The following is a 20,777-nucleotide window of genomic DNA, read 5'->3' as shown; positions in this document are numbered from 1 at the left end:
GCAGAGTGAACGCTACTCAGTGCTCTGAAAACACTACTCAATGCTCTGCAACGGCTTACATGGGGAAAAAGGTAAGACAGAGTAGACACATGTATAACAGACTCGATTTGCTGTACACCTGAAACTCACACAGCATTGTGACTCAACCATAAAAAACTTTTTTTTTAAGTAAATTTAAAAAATGCTTAGTTTTTTAATGTAGAAATCAAAAAAGTATTTGAAACTTTTATTTGATCAGCACTCATTGCATGGAACAATATCTCATTAGGTGAGACAATAGTAACCTGCCCAGCATTTCCACACTTCCTTTCCCCCCCCGCCACACTTCCTTTTATAGCAGGTTCTTAACAGTTTGAGAGAGATACATCCGAACTCATCTGGAATCCTTCAAGTTACAAAACTATTTTAACATATAGTTTTTTTCCCAGAAATTTCCATATTTGCATTGGCTAAAGCATTTTACTGAAATAGTTTCTTTAATCACTTTTTCTTCCCTCCACATTGCATAAATATGGCAGAATCATTTGCAAAACAGAGTCACTAGTCACTGCTGAATTCCACATTCCACTCTATATTCAAAACTTAATTTTTCTCACTAGTAATTATCACTTTCTTAGCTCTCTTTACATTCTTTTCAATTTTGCCAACAACACTTGCAGATGGCTTGCTTTGCGGGGTGGTGGGGGGGGGGTTGCTGTGGGGTGGGGGTGATCCTTGATTAACAAAAAGTGAAGTTTTATTGCTCAATGTGAATTTTCACTGATGAGAAGGGAACCAGAAAGCCTGAAGAAGATACAGTTATTGGACAGTCCGGGAGCTCAAGCACCAGCTGAATGACTGTCTCAGATGTGGTCCTTAAACATCCGCTAATTCAAAATGACAATCTACTGTTTGTGTCAGGGACTTTCAGGTTTAATACATAACCACAAACATTAAATCCATACATTCCAGGGATCTCCTGTGGTCTTTCCAAACACATTAATAAGCAGGACAGTTATAATTATCTCTTGTCTAAAGGAGGAGGCTAAAGCCAGCAAGGACATAACTGTCTTGGCCAAGGTCATATAGTCCATAAATCAAGCTGCTGGGATGAGACTGATATTCAGGAACAGAACACTTTAGAAACTGAATCTTCATTATGTACATGAGCAGATGGAATGGATCTAAGACGTTATTCCTGAGAATCAATGAGATGTAAATATAGTTGGAAATAGGAGTGGACAAGAGAATAGGAAATCAAATCATCCTACAGAGTAATCCTTACAGAATAATGACTGCACAAGAGATGACCTCAATTCACTCATGAAGGGAAGAGAAAGCAAACTGATACTTTTGCCATATGCTGGCTGAAAACATGTGGTGAAAACAGCAAGCTGATATTAGTTGAAGGTACATTGCAGGAGCTGGCAGCGCAATTTCTTCTCCCATCAGTTTTCACCCCACCCCCACTTCTACTCCACAAGAGATCTTCCAAAGTAGACATTCAAAATAAGTATATCTCAGTTAAGAATAGAATGTTATGTGGTACAGCTGAGTGGAAAAGGAAAAAGGTTTCTGACAGAACCTAGTTTTTATCACTAGATAAAATTGTAAATAGGAATTGTGTAACTGTAAATAGTATCCTAGATAGATGTTAAAGATACTTATTGTCTAGAATGTAATACACATTTATCTGCTCAAACACAGCTAAAATTAATTGGAAAAACTTCTCTCTGTTTTTCTAATTCAAGGCTTATATTCAAATACATTATTTCTGAGTAATACATGCAATGATACAGATTCTGCTTGATTAAGCTTGACTGACTTTTACTGAGTCCAAAGCTAATTGTGCTGCTAGAACTAAGAGTATAAATTATCTTATTACTAACATAAATCATAGCTCTTAATTTAGCAATCTTAAGAGACAGAGCCCCATAAATAGTCTATGTAAAACTGAAGACTTTGTAGAGCTGCTATGGGAGTCAGAGGATTTCATTTTAATCCCGCCTCTAACATTTAGAACTTCTGGACTTCAGTTTCTCCATCTGTGAAATAGAGACACAATGATATTTACCCCGCCAACCTTCCAGGATGACATGAGGCTCAAATAAGATAAGGTAGGGTTGATGTCTGTAGAATACTATAGTGAAGTAAAATTGTCAACATTGAGGTGATTGTTACTGACTGTAGAAGAGCTCTCTTTCTCCACAGATTGTATTTGTGAGATGAGACTGTGGTTGGTCCACTTCAGCTATTCAGAGTGTTTGATAGATTAGATTCTAGCACATGGAAACAGGACAGTTTTTTTTCCCATAAGAACTTATCCAAACCAAAGCAGATTTGTTCTAAGATCTTATATTTTTGTTTTAGTCAATTAGTCTATATTTTGATATCAAAAGTGGCAAATGGTAAAATGGGTTAATGAATAAAAGAAAAGTGACAGGGGTAAGTGTGGCTTGGCCTCAAATAAATTTCATGGCTTATTACAGCTTATATATCTCTTTCTATTCATTCATTCACTCAGTATTTATAAATCATACCCTATATGCCAATTTTGTGTTCATTTGAGCATATTGTTGTGCCAAATGAAGATGACTGCTCAAACTGCATGTCTCCAATGAGACTGTGAGTTCCTTAAAGGTAGGAGATATGCCTTATGCTTTTATCCTGCTCTCTGTTATAATGCTTAGTAGAGTGCTAGGAAATTTTAAGAAACCACTAAATAGTTACTGAGTTTTTCTTGCTGTTGTTTAGTTGCTAAAATGTGTCTGACTCTTTTGTGACCCCATGGACTGTAGCTAGCCAGGCTCCTCTGTCCATGGGATTTCCCAGTCAGAAATACTGAAACGGGTTGCCATTTTCTTCTCTGGGGATCTTCCCAATCCAGGGACTGGACCCTTATCTTCTCATTGGCAGGTATTTTTTACCACCAAGTCACCAGGGAAGCTCAAATATTATTTAGTCTTTCTTGTTGTTCAGTCACTCACTCACGTCTGACTCTTTGTGATCCCATGGACTGAAGCATGCCAGGCTTCTCTGTCCTTCACCATCTCCTGGAGCCTGCTCAAACTCATGTCCATTGAGTTGGTGATGCCATCCAACCATCTCATCCTCTGTCATCCCCTTCTCTTCCTGCTTTCAGTCTTTCTTGTCATCAGGGTCTTTTCTAATGAGTCAGCTCTACGCATCAGGTGGCCAAAGTATTGGAGCTTCAGCATCAGTCCTACCAATGAGTATTCAGGATTGATTTCCTTTAGGATTGACTGGTTGGATCTCCTTGCAGTCCAAGGGACTCTCAAGAATATTCTCCAACACTACAGTTCAAAGGTGCTCAGTCTTCTTTATGGTCCAACTCTTACTCACATCCATACATGACTACTGGAAAAACCATTGCTTTGACTAGACGAAACTTTGTTGGTAAAGTAATGTCTCTGCTTTGTAATATTCTGTCTAGGTTTGTCATAGCTTTTCTTCCAAGGAACAAGCATCTTTTATTTTCATGGCTGCAGTTACCATCTGCAGTGATTTTGGAGCCCCCCTCGCAAAATGAAGTCTCTCTGTTTCCATTGTTTCCCCATCTGTTTTTCATGAAGTGATGGGACTGGATGCCATGATCTACATTTTTTGAATGTTGAGTTTTAAGCCAACTTTTTCACTCTCCTCTTTTACTTTCATCAAGAGGCTCTTAAGTTCTTCACTTTCTGCCATAAGGGTGGTGTCATCTGCATATCTGAGGCTATTGATATTTCTCCCTGCAGTCTTGATTCCAGTTAGTGCTTCATTCAGCCCAGCATTTCTCATGATGTGCTCTGCATATAAGTTAGATAAGCAGGGTGACAATATACAGCCTTGATGTACTCCTTTCCCGATTTTGAACCAGTCTGTTGTTCCATGTCCAGTTCTAACTGTTTCTTCTTGACCTGCATACAGATTTCTCAGGAGGCAGTTCAGGTGGTCTGGTATTCCTGTCTTTGAAGAATTTTCTGCAGTTTGTTGTGATCCACACAGTCAAAGGCTTCCGCTTAGTCAATGAAGCAGTAGTAGTGTTTTTCTGTAACTTTCTTGCTTTTTCTAGGATCCAGTGGATGTTGGCAATTTAATCTCTGGTTCCTCTGCCTGTTGTAAATCCAGCTTGAATGTCTGGAAGTTCTCAGTTCACATACTTTTGAAGCATAGCTTGGAGAATTTTCTTAAAACTACATAATATTTGATAATTTTTGAAAAGCACTGCCTTGCAGGTTGGGTTTCTTGGTCGGTGGCCTCTGAGATGTGTATTAGCATCTCCTACTGGGCAGTGGGTGGGCTGGGGGGTTACTGTTAGAAGCATTGCCTATGGAAGGAAGGGGCAGGAAGCAGATTGGGCAGATGATGGGGTGCATTGCAGCCTGGATAAAGTCCTCAACTCACCCCCTGGAATCTCTGAAGCTAGGATGGCCTTTCAGAGTTGTTCTAAGTTGGGATGAGGGAACCAGACCTTTATCCCAGTCATTGGAGGAAGGCTACCTGAGGAATCACCGACTCAATGGACATGAGTTTGAGTAAGCTCTGGGAGCTGGTGACGGACAGGGAAGCCTGGTGTGCTGCAGTCCATGGGGTCACAAAGAGTCTGACATGACTGAGCGACTGAACTGAACTGAACCTGAGGAAAAGGAATGGTCTTGAGCAGTGTGACCAGGAATTCTGAAGTGCCATGGGCTGTCTGCTGGCTGCATTCCCAGCAACTGAGGGAAAAAGTCCTTCAGTCCTGAAGGGAAATTTGCACAGCACAGCAGTGTCCATTGCTTACTGTAATATCAGTGCAAGAGTATGTTACAAGCTTTACCTGAGGAGGAAATTTTAAATTTCCTCGTGATACTTTAAAACAGACACTTTACATACCTCATATTTTTTGTGGAAAAGATCATTTTTACTTCACTCACTAATGTAGGTATAAAATAACCCCCCCATATGTATTTCAATGAAATATTCAAAAAATTTTTGGTTAGTATGTGTTAGGATGATTTTGTGTCACGTGATTGAATCTAACTCAGATTAGTTCAGGGACAGGAAAATGTATTGTTCCATGTAGTTAACTTCAGGAAAGACAACGTTGCAACTAGACTTCAGGGACTCAGATTTTTGTCTCTGCTTCTCTCTTCATGTTGTCTTGACGTCTCAGACTAGCTCATCCAGTACAGCTGGCTGTGTGGCTAACAGCAGCTTCCAAACTTATAATTTCATCACTAGAACTTTCTATTGTTAAACTCAGTGGGAAAGGCTTGTATTGGTTTTATCCATGGACCAGTCAGCTGCAGCCAGGTGGATAAGTTATGATGATTAGACCAATTCAGTCTGTCTGGGCAAACCTAACCAAGCATGGTCATCAAGTAAAATCATGTGTATTCTTATGTGGATACGTTACTGGAACGGAGAAAGGCATTTTGTGGAAGGCTAGAGCAAGCAATGAGTAGATAGAATAAAAGATATCCTGTGGTAGATTTCTCTTACACCCCCCACCCCTTTTCAGTCTTAGCAGACTAATTCTGTATTCTTTTTTGGCTTTGGCATAGGGACCAATGAGTTTTATCATGGAAATACCATATAGCTATCAATAATTTGTTCATAAATATTAGGTTCTCTTCATTTTGTACTAAGATTAATCACCTGCCAACATGTACATGATTTTCTTGCTTCAGCGAAATTGTTGATTAATCATATTAACAAGAGAATTTTTGAAGGGCCAGAAATGAAGACATAATGAGTATATATTTCTTTTTAAGAGGATATTTATTTATATTAGCAAATGTCACTTTATAGAAGACATTTCAACCTTTATCAAATAAACCTGCTCTGAGTGATTTATAATATAATTTTGTTAGCAATACATCTTTATTATATAAAGAAGACTTATTTGAAAATATAAAAGCTTCAAAAATAGTTCTTTTAAGTTCCAGCAAAAAATCCAGGCCTTAAAACAAGAATTTTGGGAAAAGTTCACTTTACTTTTGAATCTTCTAGTGATGGAGTTGTTGGCCTCTGTCTACCTACCCCACCCCAATTGTGTTAATTCCATCCTGTGGTAAAACCTAAGCCAGTGGTTGGTTCAGAAAGGGGAATGTGACACAGTACACAGAGGGAAGGAATGCTTCTGGGAAGTTTTCTTTTCTCTTAAAGGAAAAAAAAAAGCCACAGAAAGAGACAGCCATTCTTTTGAACATTGTTGGCCCATACATCATGTACACTCTTCTAATGTCACCTGTCACCCGTCTGAGGTGAGGCCAGCACAGTAGAGAAATGAAAAAAACAAAAACAAACAAACAAAAAAACCAAGTCCTTGCTGACATTATTAAATTAGTCAGTTAACCAATCTGCCACAATATAGGGTGGTCTCTCAGAGAGGAAGACACTTGAGATGGATTTTGAAGGATACTTCGTCAAGAGGAAGATGAAAAAGGCCTTCCAGGCAGAGGGAACAGCATATGCCAAACCAAAGAGTCATTAAATTGGGGTTTGACTTAAAACCACTCATGTTAGAGCGTATGAAGACTTGTCTGGGGATGTTTCCTAGGAACTATGCCCAGCTGATGGCTGGGTTCTGGGTGCTGAATCAGGGAATTAAAAAGCTGTCAAGGACAGATGTACCTTCTCTCTCCATCTGTATTTGGGATCATGTGGTCTCTTAGTATTGCTTTGTTCTGACCAGGTGCTCCATTCCCCTGGATTCTTGGAATTCGCTAGTGCAGTGAGGTGAGAGGCCTAGTGGACACCAATTCTCCTTTTGACTTCAGCAAGCTAGTTTCACTCATCTTCAGTATAAGTATATGGCCCCCAAAGGCCAGCTCAGGCTCAAATCCAGAGAATCTCAGTTTAAGCACCACTGTAATCTGACTATAGTTTCTGTTTCTTGGTTGGAACTTTCCTGGTCAGCTAATGTGCTCGATAGCTTTCAGGCAGCTGTTTGAGCCACAGTCCAGTCCACCAACATTTAAAGTAAGAGCAAAGGGCCAGTGAAAGGCACTGAACTGGATGGGCTTGACAGGCAGGAGGAGAAACAGGATCTCGAGAGCCATGGGTCAGAGAAAGGATTAACAACCTGAAAGTATATTTCTGCCTGAGGTACTCAGTCTTATCATTCAAAACATTCCTGTAGTTTAAATGCTGTTCTCTCTCTAGAGCTTCTCTCTTAAGATATAAATGTTCTTAGTGGGGCAGAAAACTGAGCCCCTGGCACCCGAGTGAATGGGTGAGAGCACTTCAGGAAGGGTGGGGGAGAATTAGAGCAAAAAAGTAGAGGACTGTTCAAAGACACCTTTTGTCACTTTGCAGTTTTTATTAGAGTGTAATAAGCAATGGTGCCCGGGCAGAGAGTTACAGAAGTGTCCTTGGCTTGTCCTTAATGTTGAAGGTTATAACAGGTCATGTGGTCTAGTGTATGTTTCAATAAAATGAACAGCAGTGGTGGAGGGCAATTTCTTTAGGCATGTGACACTCTAGTCTTGGTTGCTCAGGAGAAAAACTCAATTATGGGCTTACAGGCCTTCAGCTACACCTAGTGGCCAAGTAGTGAAAGGAGCAACTATTTTATTGTAATATTTTGTCCTGGTTCTTTAGCTACGTTACTTTTACAGTCAGTTGCGAATTATTTCTTGGGTAGTTACAAATTATGCTCTGTGATTCCGTCTATATATTACTTTTGACTAGTCTGTTAGTTTGTCATCTAGCTAAACAACTGATTCTCCAAATTGGAGAATTCTCCAAATTGTTGTGGTGTGAAACAAAGAAACTGTGTGTGTTGGGAAGTTGAGGGGAGGGAAATAGAATGACAGCCACGTGCCTCCTACTCCTTGACAGCCCTTAAGGACCTACTTAAAATGTTTGACACTGTCCGGCTTCCTCTGCTTTAGCATTGTGTAAAGGATTGTCTCTGAGAAAATAAGCAATAACAGTGATGAGGTTAATAATGATGATTGTGGTTCAGGAAGAGTCATTTGAAGGTGAGAGAGTGTAAATATTTGAGAGTGTTATTTATGAGGTTGGAAGAATGAACTTAATCTGTAAGAAAATAGAACAGAACCTGAAATTGTAGACCCGATCAAATTATTTTCAAGAATGTTACATAGTCACCTATGTCTTTGCAAGTGCATGTCCTAGAAATATGTTGTGTGTGGTCATTTTTTGATATTTGCTTACAGATAGGGAAATCTCAGCAGCCAACACTTATGGGCATTTTGACATTGAAGTGGAACATTGACTGACATGATTGCAATCCATGGAGGACTGACTCAACTGGCTCAGGTCTATAGCACACCCCCAGACTCACAGTTAGCTTGGAGAAAGAACAGGAAGAAATGATATTTTGAAGGAGTTTTATATAATATTTTACTCCAATATTTTACTTTCCAAAGGGAGAAAAATGATAGGAATGGCTTTATGTTTCCTTCATGAGGATTTGAATACAGGATGTATTAATTAAACATACACCTTCATTTCACTGATGGAGAAACTTGAGCCAATACGGATTGAATTACCCAGCTCTTTGGTTGCAGAGCTAAGGCTACAACTCAGTGGTTTTTACTCCTGACCTGTTATTTTTTTAATTCTAACTATTAATGGAAGAGTTCTCCATTTCAGTAGAAGACCAAAGCAGAAGGAATTGGGCTTATACCTACATCAAAAAAGTTTAGATAGATTGAGGGAGATTAACTGTAAAGTAACTAAATACTGTATTTTCTTTATTCTAAGATGTTCAGCTTTTTAAACATATTAATATTCTGAAATCAGCCTGAATCTTATAATCAGTGTTAAGTCACAGTTGCTTCCAGGCAGTGTGTCAAGTTGTGATGTGGTGTATTTACATGGAAGAATTTAGCCAATGACATTTTCATTTAATAGATTACAGAATTGACAAAGCTGAAGGTGCTGGCTTAATTTCTGAAAGAAACTATTTACTGTCTAACTATATACTATTTATTAGTATATGTAATTCAACTAAGAAGAAAAAAAGCAAAATTACAGTTTAAATCACTGGTATTCTTTCAACTTCAGGTGCTAACATGGTGAAAGTGTTAGGAAGGATTCGGCTGACTCATCACAAATGCTATCCTTGCACTGTCAGGGGCCACACTTAAGTTGGAAGAATCTTTGGAATGGGTTTGAAAAAGTATAGACTGAAATCTTGTGACTCCTAGAAGGAAGTCATATGTAATTGTATAAATAGATAGTCATAGATGTGTTAGTATAGCTTACAATTTGTGTACATATAGTGCAGTGGGTTTTTCCCTGAAGCACTCTTATTAAGTTGTCTGATCAGCTTGCAATCAGGGACATCTAAGAATAGGAGTAATTTGGGTTAGAACAGCCGCATTACAGAACACTGTCTTGGAAGCTAGATCTGTAAAACCACTCAGCCTCCTACTGGCTGTTTCGCCCTTGAACAATTTACTTCCTCTCTAAATATCAGCTTCCTTATCTAAAATTGAAATAATGACTTGTACCTTACAAGAATATTGTGAGGATTAATAAGATTATGTATGTAAAGAGACTACCACAATACCCACTACATCACAGGTCCTCAGCAAAGTCAGCCCAGCCACAGGAAACTTGACTCAACAAAATGATTGAAGTAATGCTGGCTGAAGGGTGCATTTCTCTGATTTGGTCCCATGTAATTTAAAGAGTCTTTCTCACCATTATTATAATCCATGCCCCAATAGTTAAGAACAGTTTTCAAAGTCTTCTACATTATGTTTTACTGGAAGTATAATGTATTTAAGCATGTTCCCCAATATATAATAGTATGGACTATGCTCTTTTTTTCCAAATTACTGTCCTCTTTTACCCTCTTCCATTCTGATCTGCCTCCTAGAGGGGTGGCCCCATCCAGCTGAGAGTCATTACTCTAAAATATGTGATCAGATAGAGGAACCTAAGAAAGATTTGTATATTTATTTTACCTAAAATATTAGGAGTACAGCAATTCAGTCACTTCTTACCTCCTGGCCTCATCATCCATATAGTTGCTAAACACATTGGGTAAAGAGAAGAAATGTGGAACTAGCCATCATCCTGCTTATGTTCCTTCAAAGAGTCATTCCAAGTAAATGTAATGGGACAATATTTACAAGGTGACCTATGGATTTTCATGCACAATTTTAGCACTATGTGTTTTGTCAACATGGAGATATTAAGTGTCAGAAAGCCAAGGGAGAAAAATTATTTTAAGAGGTTGGTTACTAGAAATTTAAAAAATCTCTGTGGGCCAAGCTGCATAGAGGGACACAGGACCGTATTTTATACTGGTCCCCCTAGGGAGATACTGGTTTCCCAGGTGACTCAGTGGTTAAGAATCCACCTGCAATGCAGGAGATCCAGGAGATTCGTGTTCAGTCCCTGGGTCAGGAAGATCCCCTGGAGGAGGGCTGTATTCTTGCCTGGAGAATCCCATGGACAGAGGAACCTGGAGGGCTGTACAGTTCATGGGGTCCCAAAGAGGCAGACACAGCTGAAGCAACTGAGCATGCAGCTTTCATGCTATTTGGAGGTAGAAAGGGAAAAGGCTTCAACAGCCCTGACCACATTTCCTTTACTCTGCGTACTGTCTCCTACAAGTGTTCACAAACTACTATCACAGCCTGGAGCTGGCCATCCTTTGACAACTTTTTCTGATTTTATGCTCCTTTGACTTTAACTCACTCCTGAAAGCTGGCTTCCCAACCAGCCTTCAGAATGGATTGACAGGATTCTTTAAGCACTATTAACTTTTAAAAGCCACTCACCTATTTGCATATCTCCTGCAAGGCGCAGCATACCAACCTGGTCTTGCCACAGGCTACTTTGGAGCCAGAATTCCTTGTCTGCTTTGTTCAGCAACTCAAAATGTAATCAAGGAACCCCTCTACTTGAGTGGGAAGGAGAGGAAGGATTTCAGGGTGGAGTACAATGGTGAGGCCATGGGAAAATTCCAAGAATCCTGTGAGATACTGTCCTCACCCCAAGTCCTGCCCTGTCTCACTAATCTTTCAGATTAGTTCAACCTAATGAAAATCAACAACATATAAAGCCAGTAATGGTACTCATAGTTTGTCTTTCACCTGCTTTGTTTCACTCTGCATGCCTTGGTTTACCCAAGCAGAACTCTCCGGAAGCCCTCCCAAACCAAGCCCTTGGGACTGGCAACTTTCGTGCTCATCTTAGGGAAAGAAGTAATTGATAAGGATTCAACCTCCAAAAAATCAATATCTTTTCATTGAAAATATGAGAATGGTTAGTTGAAAATTCTTTTTTTTCTGGGGATCTTGGATTCAGTTCCTCAACACAGTAGAACCCTACTTCTCTTAACTTCTCTTTATTATGTTCACAAATAGAAAATACTATAGAAATTCACACCCTCAACTCCTAGCACATTTTCAGTTCATTATTTAGCATTATTTATGAATTTAAATCTTCCTGTGAAGAGAAAAATTTCTTCACTTCAGGCGTAAAATTTTTTCAAAAATATAGGTGGGTCTTATTGGCAAACTAAAGTTGTTTATGGACAATACACTATTTAATAGAAAATGTCCTTATATTTCTTTTTCTAATTTAAATGATAAGAATGGCTACCAGGGGGAAAAAAACCCATCATTTTTCTCCTTGCTGTATAAAAATAGGTCAGGTAATTTAAGCCCGTCCATTGCTATTAAAGTTCTGACATTGCTATTGTTCCTTCTACTCTGAGGGGAAAAGACAAACAGACACTTGATAATAGGGGTTCACTGGCTAGCTTACTTGATGTACTACCTACGGGTCTCTTGCTTCAACCTGCCTGGGAGTTCTCATTCAGATGATAGTGGTATAAGTACCAAAATGATGAACACCATCTCTGAGGCTGTGTGCCGTCTCTCTTGTGCTAGTAAAACAATAGAGGAGAGGAGAAAATTGCCAATGGCTTGAGTCCTAGATTCCTTGAATTCTACATTTATTTATTTTGGGAAGACAATGTTATCTGCCAAGTTTATTTTAAAGTAAATTTTGCTGAATCAATTAGGCAGCAACTCTCAGTCTCATTAAATATCCTGTGGCCCTTTTCACAAGATTAGAGCCCATGGCTTGATCACATTCCAATGTAGATAATTGCATTGTGAATTCCTGGAGATTCTCCTGTACCTTTCTAACCCTGTACATCAAGTGCATTATTATTTGCACTGATTCCAAATCAGCAGTTCTGTTTTGAGGGTAAAGAGTGCGTCAGCTTTAACTGACAGGCTAAAGCATTGCTCATTACCTTTTAGTAAGAAAATCCCTTAGCCAATGTCCATTTTGAAACATGAGGCAAATTTCAAGTATGTACATTTAATCATAAGTTAAGGTCTTTGGTAAGTAAAATACTTTTCATAAAGGGTGTTTATTTTGGAATCTTCTTCGATGGGAAATTTGTTTTCTGAAATATATGCTGTTTGCTTCAAGAAAGAAAATGAAGTCTTCAGAAATGGTAAAGCAACAGCAAGAATAAAACAAATAAACCCCTCTTGAGCTCTTAGCTTTTCTTTGACCTTCTAAATAAATTCCACAAGGGGGCGAAAACACCTAATGGTCCAGGACTGCAAAGTTTATATTTCAAAGCCAGCCACCCATAATAGATTAGTGGATTAATATTTTGCTCTAAAGGATCTGGCCTTTAATGTTGACATCAATTTATAGCTATCCCAGTTTACAGTAGTAAAAGTCACGGAGACCATAAACTTCACAATAGATGTCAGCCTTCTGGTACTAGTGCTTTAGACTAGCACCCCATAAACAGTGGTGATTAGGTAACTGTTCTTCAAAGACCCATCCATAGCTGTAACATCTTTATCAGCTCCAGCAAAGATACTGCTACCAGGATTTTTAGCAGCCACAACAGAGATACAAGCTTTTTATTAACGTGTTCTTATTTTTCTGATGTGTTTCTGTGATATTTTGCTGTGGCTTATCAATGATCTCTTCTTGAAAATCAAAAGTGTATTTGTGGGCAAAACTTAAAGAACAGAAACTCTTGTACCATATTAGAACTTTTTGAAAGACAGCCAAGGTACAGAGGTCAAATTTCCCCATATGCTATAAGCAACTTAGTAGGTAGGAAACAAGACCACAAAAGGTTTTGCAAATGTCTGCCAGTAGCCGGGTGATCTAGGTCACTGTACAGGTTTCATGAATCAGGTTGTTAAAACAAGGAGTTATTTTTCTTTGCTTAAGAGACCTGCAGAAATCCCATAGAATCTACTCAGTTGTTGATCATGAAAGAGTTTTAATGAAATAGGGATCATTCAAATGAAGGGGTCCGGGGAGTTTGTGTTTGTACTGAAGAGAAACTGAGTTTTTCACCCAGCCCTTCTGGTTGAGTCCTCTGTTCTGGCAGAGATAGGCTATGGATCTAATAATAGTTCCTTGGGCTCTGCATCTTCACATATGTGTTCCGGCCTTAGAGCAGCAGGAAGAATTTAGTGACAGAGCAGGTGTTGTGGCTTATTCCCTGGCAGAATAAATGGTGAAGGGTGGTGGCAAGACAATTCTCTTGCTTCTTTCTTTATGTAAAAAAACAACAACAATGCCTCCAATAGCCTCCCCTTTTGTCTTTTTTCCTGGCACAAGCGAAAAACAACTACAATTGCTGTATTAATATGTATGCAAACATTTTTTTTTCACTTGAGCCTCTGGAAAAAAAAAGGAAAAAGAAAAACTTACTGTGAAAATGCTTAGCCAGGAAGATTTACTGCTGATCACAGATTTAGTATTGACATGTTTGCGCTGAAGAAAACTTCAGCTTTAACTGTTAATGTGGGAAATCTGGATTAGCCTTTAAACGGAGTGAAGAATTTTGAATGATGGTATATTTTTAGTGAAATTATTTACTTGCAAAATAATTTTTAATAAAGAAGTGTCAATTATAGACATAGAAAATCCAGTGGAGTATGCATCTTAATGGCCTGTCTTGAAAATAGAATTATAGAATAGGTGATCTGAATTTTACTGAAATCAGCCTTTATGTCAGACTCCCTGTAATTTAACATGTCTCTATACCCTTGTCTCCTGATTTTTTTATTATGAAATATGGGATTTAAGATTAGAATCTGAGTCTAAATGAAATGTTCTTTTAAAGGATTGTGAGATTTTCCACAACCTACATTTCTGTACTCCTCCAGTAGGTTATGTATAACTTTTTTTTTTTCATGAATGTGGATATGTTGATTTTATAAAGGTAAACATGAAAGGGAAAACAAAATTCATTCTCCTGCCATTTGGGATTGTTTGAAATTTTAACAATATTACTTTTTCCTTTGCTTGATTATACAAGGCAAAACTTGACACCTACTTCACTGTAGTTATGTCTTCTTGATAACATATGCAGGTAAAATTAAAGAGGACCTTATCATTATGTCCTTTGCACCCAATGCGTGCAACAGTAAAAGCTCAGAATCCTGGAAAACAGGGCATGCTTGAGAGGGAACATCTTGTGAAGACTCTTAATTTGACCTTTGCATCAACCTTGCTGAGTAAATTTTAAATATTGTAAGAGAAAAAAATAGAAAACCTCAAGGTGGAATTCCAGCCCCATCAAGCCAGAAAATGTGTGCCTGTCTTTAGTACTTTTGCTGAGAAATAAAATTCGTCACGAGAGATAAAGGTAGATTTATATTTTAATGCCATCCTCATCAATCTCCCAGTATTTTATTCCAGTCTACCTCCATTTAAGTAGTTGAATCAGGTATAACCAGAAACACTTGATTTCCCCCTCCCACCCTGTGAAATAATATTTGTAACGTTTAGTATTACAAACCTTTCTAACTCTGGAGTACACTTGAAGATGATGGCAATTAAGAAAAAAAAAAAATTGCTCTTTGACAACTTTGCAGCTTTTGATTAAACCACACCAAGAGGCATGTTACAGTGATAACAATGAAGCATTATGCCAATTATGTTAAATCCTGCTCTCCACTTTAAGCTCATCGTGACCTGTTTTAGTGTCCTGTAATTTATCCTTTGGAATGCTGACTCTCCTCAGTAGTGTTCAAGAGGGAAAAACAAACCCACCAAAGGGAATAACCGCCCCCAAATGACTTCTAGAAACAAGTATTTCTTAACTTTTTATTGACATTGGCAAATTAAAATAGAATAAATTAACAAGTATTTTTTCAAAAAAATGTTTTGTACAAAAATACTGTCAAAATTTCCTAAAAAGCTTTCAACACAGTAGTATCTTTTCATGTACTGAATATAACTATTAGCACAGTGTCAAAAATGTTGAAGACAGAAACAAAATAAAAATCTGTGAAATGTTTGCCACTGACGACATTCCACACCCTATTATTGTCTGTACATATGGGGGAGGGGGACAGCCACCTTGAAAGTGAACAGTTATGACTTTTCCTGATCCAGAATGGTTTGGCCCACATCTGTTTAATCTTCCAGTTAAGCATATTTTAAAAATTAGTCTGTACTCAAATGCATAGTTAAAAATATGAAGCGAGATGGCAGAGTTTGTGCAGTAATATCTGCCCTTCAAAGTTCATGCAACCAACTAATGCAATTTTTCCTTTTCCTTGTAAATCTGAATGCAGTTCAGTCATTTGAAACCATCTACAAAATCCACAAGATTAAGCAGTTTGCCAAGATTAATATCTAACAGTTGAGCACTGGAGAAAGTGAGGAAATAAGGAGTAAAAACAAACAACAAAAAAGACCCAAGTTAGCTAGGTATTTCAACTACATAAGGGAGGTGAATGTCCAGGCTACAAAAACGAAACAAAAACAGAAAAAAAAAAAGTGGCAGCAATTTTTTAAACCAATTTGTACAAGTTTATAGTTTACTTTGTTTCCAAGTTCTCAAACCTTTCACGCTCTGAAAAGTGAGATACTGTGTCTAAAGGGAATGTTTTTTTAATTCACACCGAAGAAGTTGGGGGATTTGATTTTTTTTCCGCCGGGGTTTCGATCGAGTCAACAGCTTACTCTGCTGGGCTGTTGTTTGCACACGAAGTCCGTCATAAAATCAAACTCGTTTTGCCCCAGCCAGAGTTCGGGCAGCTCCTTGATGCGGTCCAAACCCATTTCTATCACTAAGGACATGAGCACTTCCTCGTCGATGAAATCAGTGTCTATGACATTGGGCGGCAGCACTGCAGCAGGGACGTGGGCCACGGAGGCGGGCATGTTGCTGCTGCTGCCGCCGCCGCTGCCGCCGCCGCTATTGCTGCTGCCCGCGCCGCCGCCCGAAGTGCCCGCGGAGCCGCCGGGGGTGCTGCTGCCGCCCGAGCCGCCGGGGGTGCTGCTGCCGCCGCTGTGCTTGGGGTTGCAATCTCGGAAGTGCTGGTTTGTCCCGTTCATCTGGTGGCCCGCAGCAGGGTGCAAATCCGGCATGTAGTGGTTGTGGGGGTAGGGGTGATGGTTGAAATACTGGTTGTTGAGCTTCTGCAGCTGCATGCTGGCTGGCAGGGAGCCTCCCTGGCTGGCCACCGGGGGGCCCATGAACTGGGAGTTGTTAAACCTGGCCGCGGGGGCCAGCGCGCTCGGGGGGTGCCCTCCGTTTACAGTCCCCGGCCCCATCGCGTGCCTGATGCCGCTCGAGGCATTCATGTTGCTCGCGCCGTAGTGTATGTGCTCGCCCATCAGGGCGTTGAAGGCGTGTTGGGGCTGCTGCTGCTGGTGATGATGGGGGCTCGGGAACTGCCCCATACCCATGCGGTGGGCAGGGTGGTGGTGCAGCCCGTTGGTGCCGTCGGGGAAGCGCCCGTGGTTCATGGCCATCATATGGTCTGCCATTTCCAGTCCTGCAAGTGAAAAGGGCAGACGGTAAGACCCGAGCCACACGTGTCGCCCACCACGGCGCACCCCACTTTTCCTCTCCTCTGGCTCCCAGGTTCATCCGACGCACTTAAGCTGCGAATCCTCATCCCGAGGATCCCACTAGGAGCCTGTGCACCCGGGCTGCCCACCAAGGAAGACCTGCCATCCACAACAGAAGATCTGCGCGCTGCACAAACAGCTCTTTCCCCTGCGATCCGGCGGGGGACCCAAGCCCACACCCCCCTCTGGCTCCCCGAAGTCGCCTAATAAAGGAAGTGCCCCATAGCCCAGCCGCGAACTTCAGGCATTAAATCAGCCCTCCTCATCCTGTTGTTGCACATCCTGTTGTTATTCCCCAGCTCCGCCTCGCGCTCTTCCTCCGGGCAAACCCAGCCCTCGGAGGACTGGCCTGGCAGGAGCCCCAGCCAGCTTCGCCCGCCGCACTTACCTTCCGTCCTTGCGATTTCTGCTCTGAAGACCGAGGGCGGGATCGTCGGGTCCAGGACCGGCTCAGCAGCACATAGAGGGGGCCTTCCTGGCGTGCAAGGCGCTCGCAGTCGCGAAGTCGGCGCCGAAGTCTTGCAGCAGCCGCTGGGGCAGGATCGGAGCCGTTCCCTTTTATTTCCCCTCTGCTGCACTCACAGCTCGGCAAGACCGCCCGGCAGCTGCCAACAATGAGCTGTGTTTCTTCGGGCTTTGGCCACAGTTAATATAAGGGATTTCAGGAAGGGCGGAGCGAGAGCCTCCCCGGCGGGTGGCGGGCAAACGCGGATTCCGGAACATCAGGCACGCGGGACCGGGCTGGGCAGCCGCGTCCCCGCGGCCGGAGGCACGTGCGCAGAGCCTGCGGGCCCAGGCGCCGCCCCGCTGCCCCCCGATTCTGGTTTCTTCCCGGCCCACAAATACCAGGCCAGGCCGCCCCCGGCGCAGAAAGTCCTCCCTGGACGCTCAGCCCGAAGGTAGCGCCCGCCGCGAGAGAAACTAGGAAAACTCACCGCCCCCCTCTGGCCGAATCCCCACCTCGAGCTCACCTAGCGACCTGGGCTGCTTTCTCTGGGAAAATAGGGTTCACACAGCGCCCCCTGTTTAGTGCCTTTCTGCCTCCTCGGCTTTGCAAAAGCCTACCCAGCTTGCAAAGAAGGGCTGTGTTTACCCGAGTGGGTTTTTAAGACCTGGGCAAATAATGCCCCCTCCCCTGTGCGCGCTTTCCTGGACTGTGCCTTTGTGTTTTTATAGGAGCAGTGGGTAAACCTGCTCTAGACATTCTGCGTGTAGATGCATTTCCTCCACTCCTTTCAAGGACAGGAACTGGGGGCGGGGAGCGGCAGCGGCGGCCACTGCAGGTGGACCGAGCGCGTTCGCGGGCTCGGCCGCCTGCGCTCCAGCGCCTGGCAATCCGGTCCGTGCTTTCGCGGCTGCTCGCCGCTCCCGGGGTACGTGTGCTTCTGCTAAGTTTGCGTTTGCAGCCCTTGGTAGCTTTGGCATCCGAGCTGAGGCGTCTCTGCTCTGTAAACAAACTCAGCGATCCTCGTCCCCAGATCCACCTTTTTGCACATACACAGTTTCTTGCTTCTGCTGTTGCCCTTGATCCGGGAGGTGGGGGTGTGTGCAAACTTGCACAGCCTCCCTCCGGGCTCTGCCTGACGGTTTGGGGTTGATTTAGAAGCGAACGGGTTTGTAATTAAGAAATTCGAGGGCTGAGTAAGGCTGCTGAAGCTGGAGAAGGAAAACAAATAGATAGCATGGTAATCGCTTTGTAAATAAAGTCGTTCTGGAGGTGGGCACGTAGCTGCACGTCCCGTGGCACCGCGCGCACACACCGCTCGGTCTCTTCCTTTTCAGTGAAATTGCTCGCGGGGCCAATAGGCGATAATAATAACCTTGCTTCCCAGAACGCGGCACGACTAGCCTGGTCGTCCATTTGGCTCATTGACTTGCAAATAAAAGCCCTAACGCGGGCCTGGGCCACTACCCAGTCGGAGCTCTCTCGCTTTCTCGAATGGGGAAGCCGAATTGTTTCCCCAACACCGTGATGAGGTTGCTCAGAGCTTTTAAATTGCTCTTTATGTGGTAAAAGTGAGTTTAGCGCTCCGAATAAGGACTTCTCTTCAGAGTTGTTTCTTCATAACTAGATATCCATTGACGACTTCCTGCTGTGAAGAGCAAGTCCCCCCCTCCCTTTTTTTTCCCTCCCATCTTGCTCATAGGACTTTTTAAGGCCCTTCTTGAAGACTGGAAATTCTGATACATTTCCCCTTTTAGGAATTTGCAGAAAAGAGCAAATCCTGATTATTTGAATCTATTACCCCTCTGTCTTCCTTTAGTTATATATGTGTAGTAGAATAGCTAATATATGGATTTAAACATTGTTACTGTCTTCCTCTCTTTCCTTTTCCACACCCTCCATCATTTATAACCGTGCGTGCAATAATTTTCAAACCTCAAAAATGTTTGGTTTTTGGAGACTTGTTCACAGGAGCACATTGCAGTTTGGGTTGCAAGAATCCCCTGATCTCTTGTCCACCCCCGACTTATACCTGTAGGTCATGGGCTTGCAGTTACAGAATCAGAGGCTTGAGGGAAAAAAAAAAACAAAAAACCAACAAACTTGATACTTCCTATCAAAAAAATAGACTCAAAAATACTGGTCAAGCCTCCCCGCCCCCGCAACCCCCCCTCACCAAAAATTGCCAGATAGATTGTTTACTTCCCTTCCTTGTACTGCAGTGTCTTGCGACACAAGGACGGGCTCTTGAATGTCTAATCTGAATTCCCCTTGAAACCATGAAGGAAAGGTGCAGCTCCAGTGGTTCCACAGACTATTGAGAAATCCCTTGAAAGGTCACCTCCCCATCCCCCACCCCTTAGAGGGAAAAGAAATTCCTTCTGGGACCAGCTGGTGAGAACATGGTGGGCTTCGTTCGTTTATTCATGCGTCCAGTGAACATTTACCAAGTGCCGGGCACTTCTTCTAGCTCCTGGAGAGACAGCCAGGACAAGAACTCATGGTCAAAAGTGGAGATGGACAAGCAAGGCTTGGACACACGTTGATAAGTGTCACAGCAGCGCTAAGCGCAGGGACTTCTGGAGCCCATAGGAGGGACAGTCTGGACTTCCAGCCCTGGGAAGGCTTCCCAGTGGGAGTGGTGATAAGTGCAGGCCTGACAATGAGTAGAAGTTAGGCCATCCCAGGAGGGAGACAAAGGTGAGAGAGACAAGGGTGGAGGAGAGCTAGACAGGCTGGATCCTACAGGCATTGGTCCCCAAGCTGAGAAGTTAGGATTATGTCTTGAAGGTAAAGAGAAGTGAGTGAAGGCTCGTGAACCAGTGAGATGATCAAATTTTCATTTTAAAGAGGTCAGGGCAATACTATGGAGAATGGATTGAGAAATAAGACTGGGAGTGGGGAATCCAGTTAGGGGGCTAGTACAGCCATCCAGGCGTATGCAAAGCCCGGTGTAAGCAGGGGCTGACCCTGTGGACTGGGGCGAGGCAGTGGGGCTCTATGTGGCCCTGAAGGTGCTGTATGTTTGTGTTTCTTTTGGTTGTATTTTTTTCCTAGGGCGCTCAGGCTTAAACAACAGAAAATTATTGTCTCACAGTTCTGGAGTCTAGAATTCCAAGATCAAGGTGTTGGCAGAGTTGGTTTCGAGCGCCGGTGAGGGAAAATCTGTCCCATACCCTTCTTCTAGATGTGGTGATTAGCTGGCCATCTTTGATGTTTCTTGGCTTATATGTGTATCACCCCAATCTCTGTCTTAATTCTCACATGGCATTTTTTCCTTGTGTGTATGTCCAAATTTCCCCAATTTATAAGGACACCAGTCATATTGAACTGGGATCTATCCTAATGACCTCATTTTAACTTGATTATCTCTGTAAAGACCCTATCTCTAAATAAAGTTCTTCCTAAGGTCCTGGGGCAGAGAAGGCAATGGTATCCCACTCCAGTACTCTTGCCTGGAAAATCCCATGGATGAAGGAGCCTGGTAGGCTGCAGTCCATGGGGTCACGAAGAG

The 20,777-nt window shown here is 42.2% G+C and overlaps 1 protein-coding gene and 1 long non-coding RNA gene across 2 annotated transcripts in view; one reads left to right on the top strand and one right to left on the bottom strand.

Annotated features, from left to right (window-relative positions):
• Window positions 1-2,003: 2,003 nt before the first annotated feature.
• Window positions 2,004-20,777, top strand: part of LOC110150883 (uncharacterized) — an 80,157-nt gene continuing 61,383 nt past the window's right edge. Inside the window, exon 1 of the long non-coding RNA XR_011485610.1 lies at window positions 2,004-2,096. This is a non-coding gene — a long non-coding RNA (uncharacterized lncRNA). The remainder of the gene's footprint in view (window positions 2,097-20,777) is intronic.
• On the bottom strand, window positions 15,047-17,388 carry CITED2 (Cbp/p300 interacting transactivator with Glu/Asp rich carboxy-terminal domain 2). The gene is made up of 2 exons (XM_020913946.2): window positions 17,207-17,388; window positions 15,047-16,742 (listed from the first exon to the last, which is right to left on the bottom strand). The coding sequence occupies exon 2, from the start codon at window positions 16,732-16,734 to the stop codon at window positions 15,913-15,915; it is 822 nt and encodes a 273-aa protein (XP_020769605.1). The 5' UTR covers window positions 16,735-16,742; window positions 17,207-17,388; the 3' UTR covers window positions 15,047-15,912.

Source organism: Odocoileus virginianus, chromosome 34 (assembly GCF_023699985.2).
Source record: "Odocoileus virginianus isolate 20LAN1187 ecotype Illinois chromosome 34, Ovbor_1.2, whole genome shotgun sequence".
Lineage (NCBI taxonomy): Eukaryota > Metazoa > Chordata > Mammalia > Artiodactyla > Cervidae > Odocoileus > Odocoileus virginianus.
The sequence above is the reverse complement of the archived record's forward strand: the minus strand, read 5'-3'. Positions and strand labels throughout refer to the sequence as shown.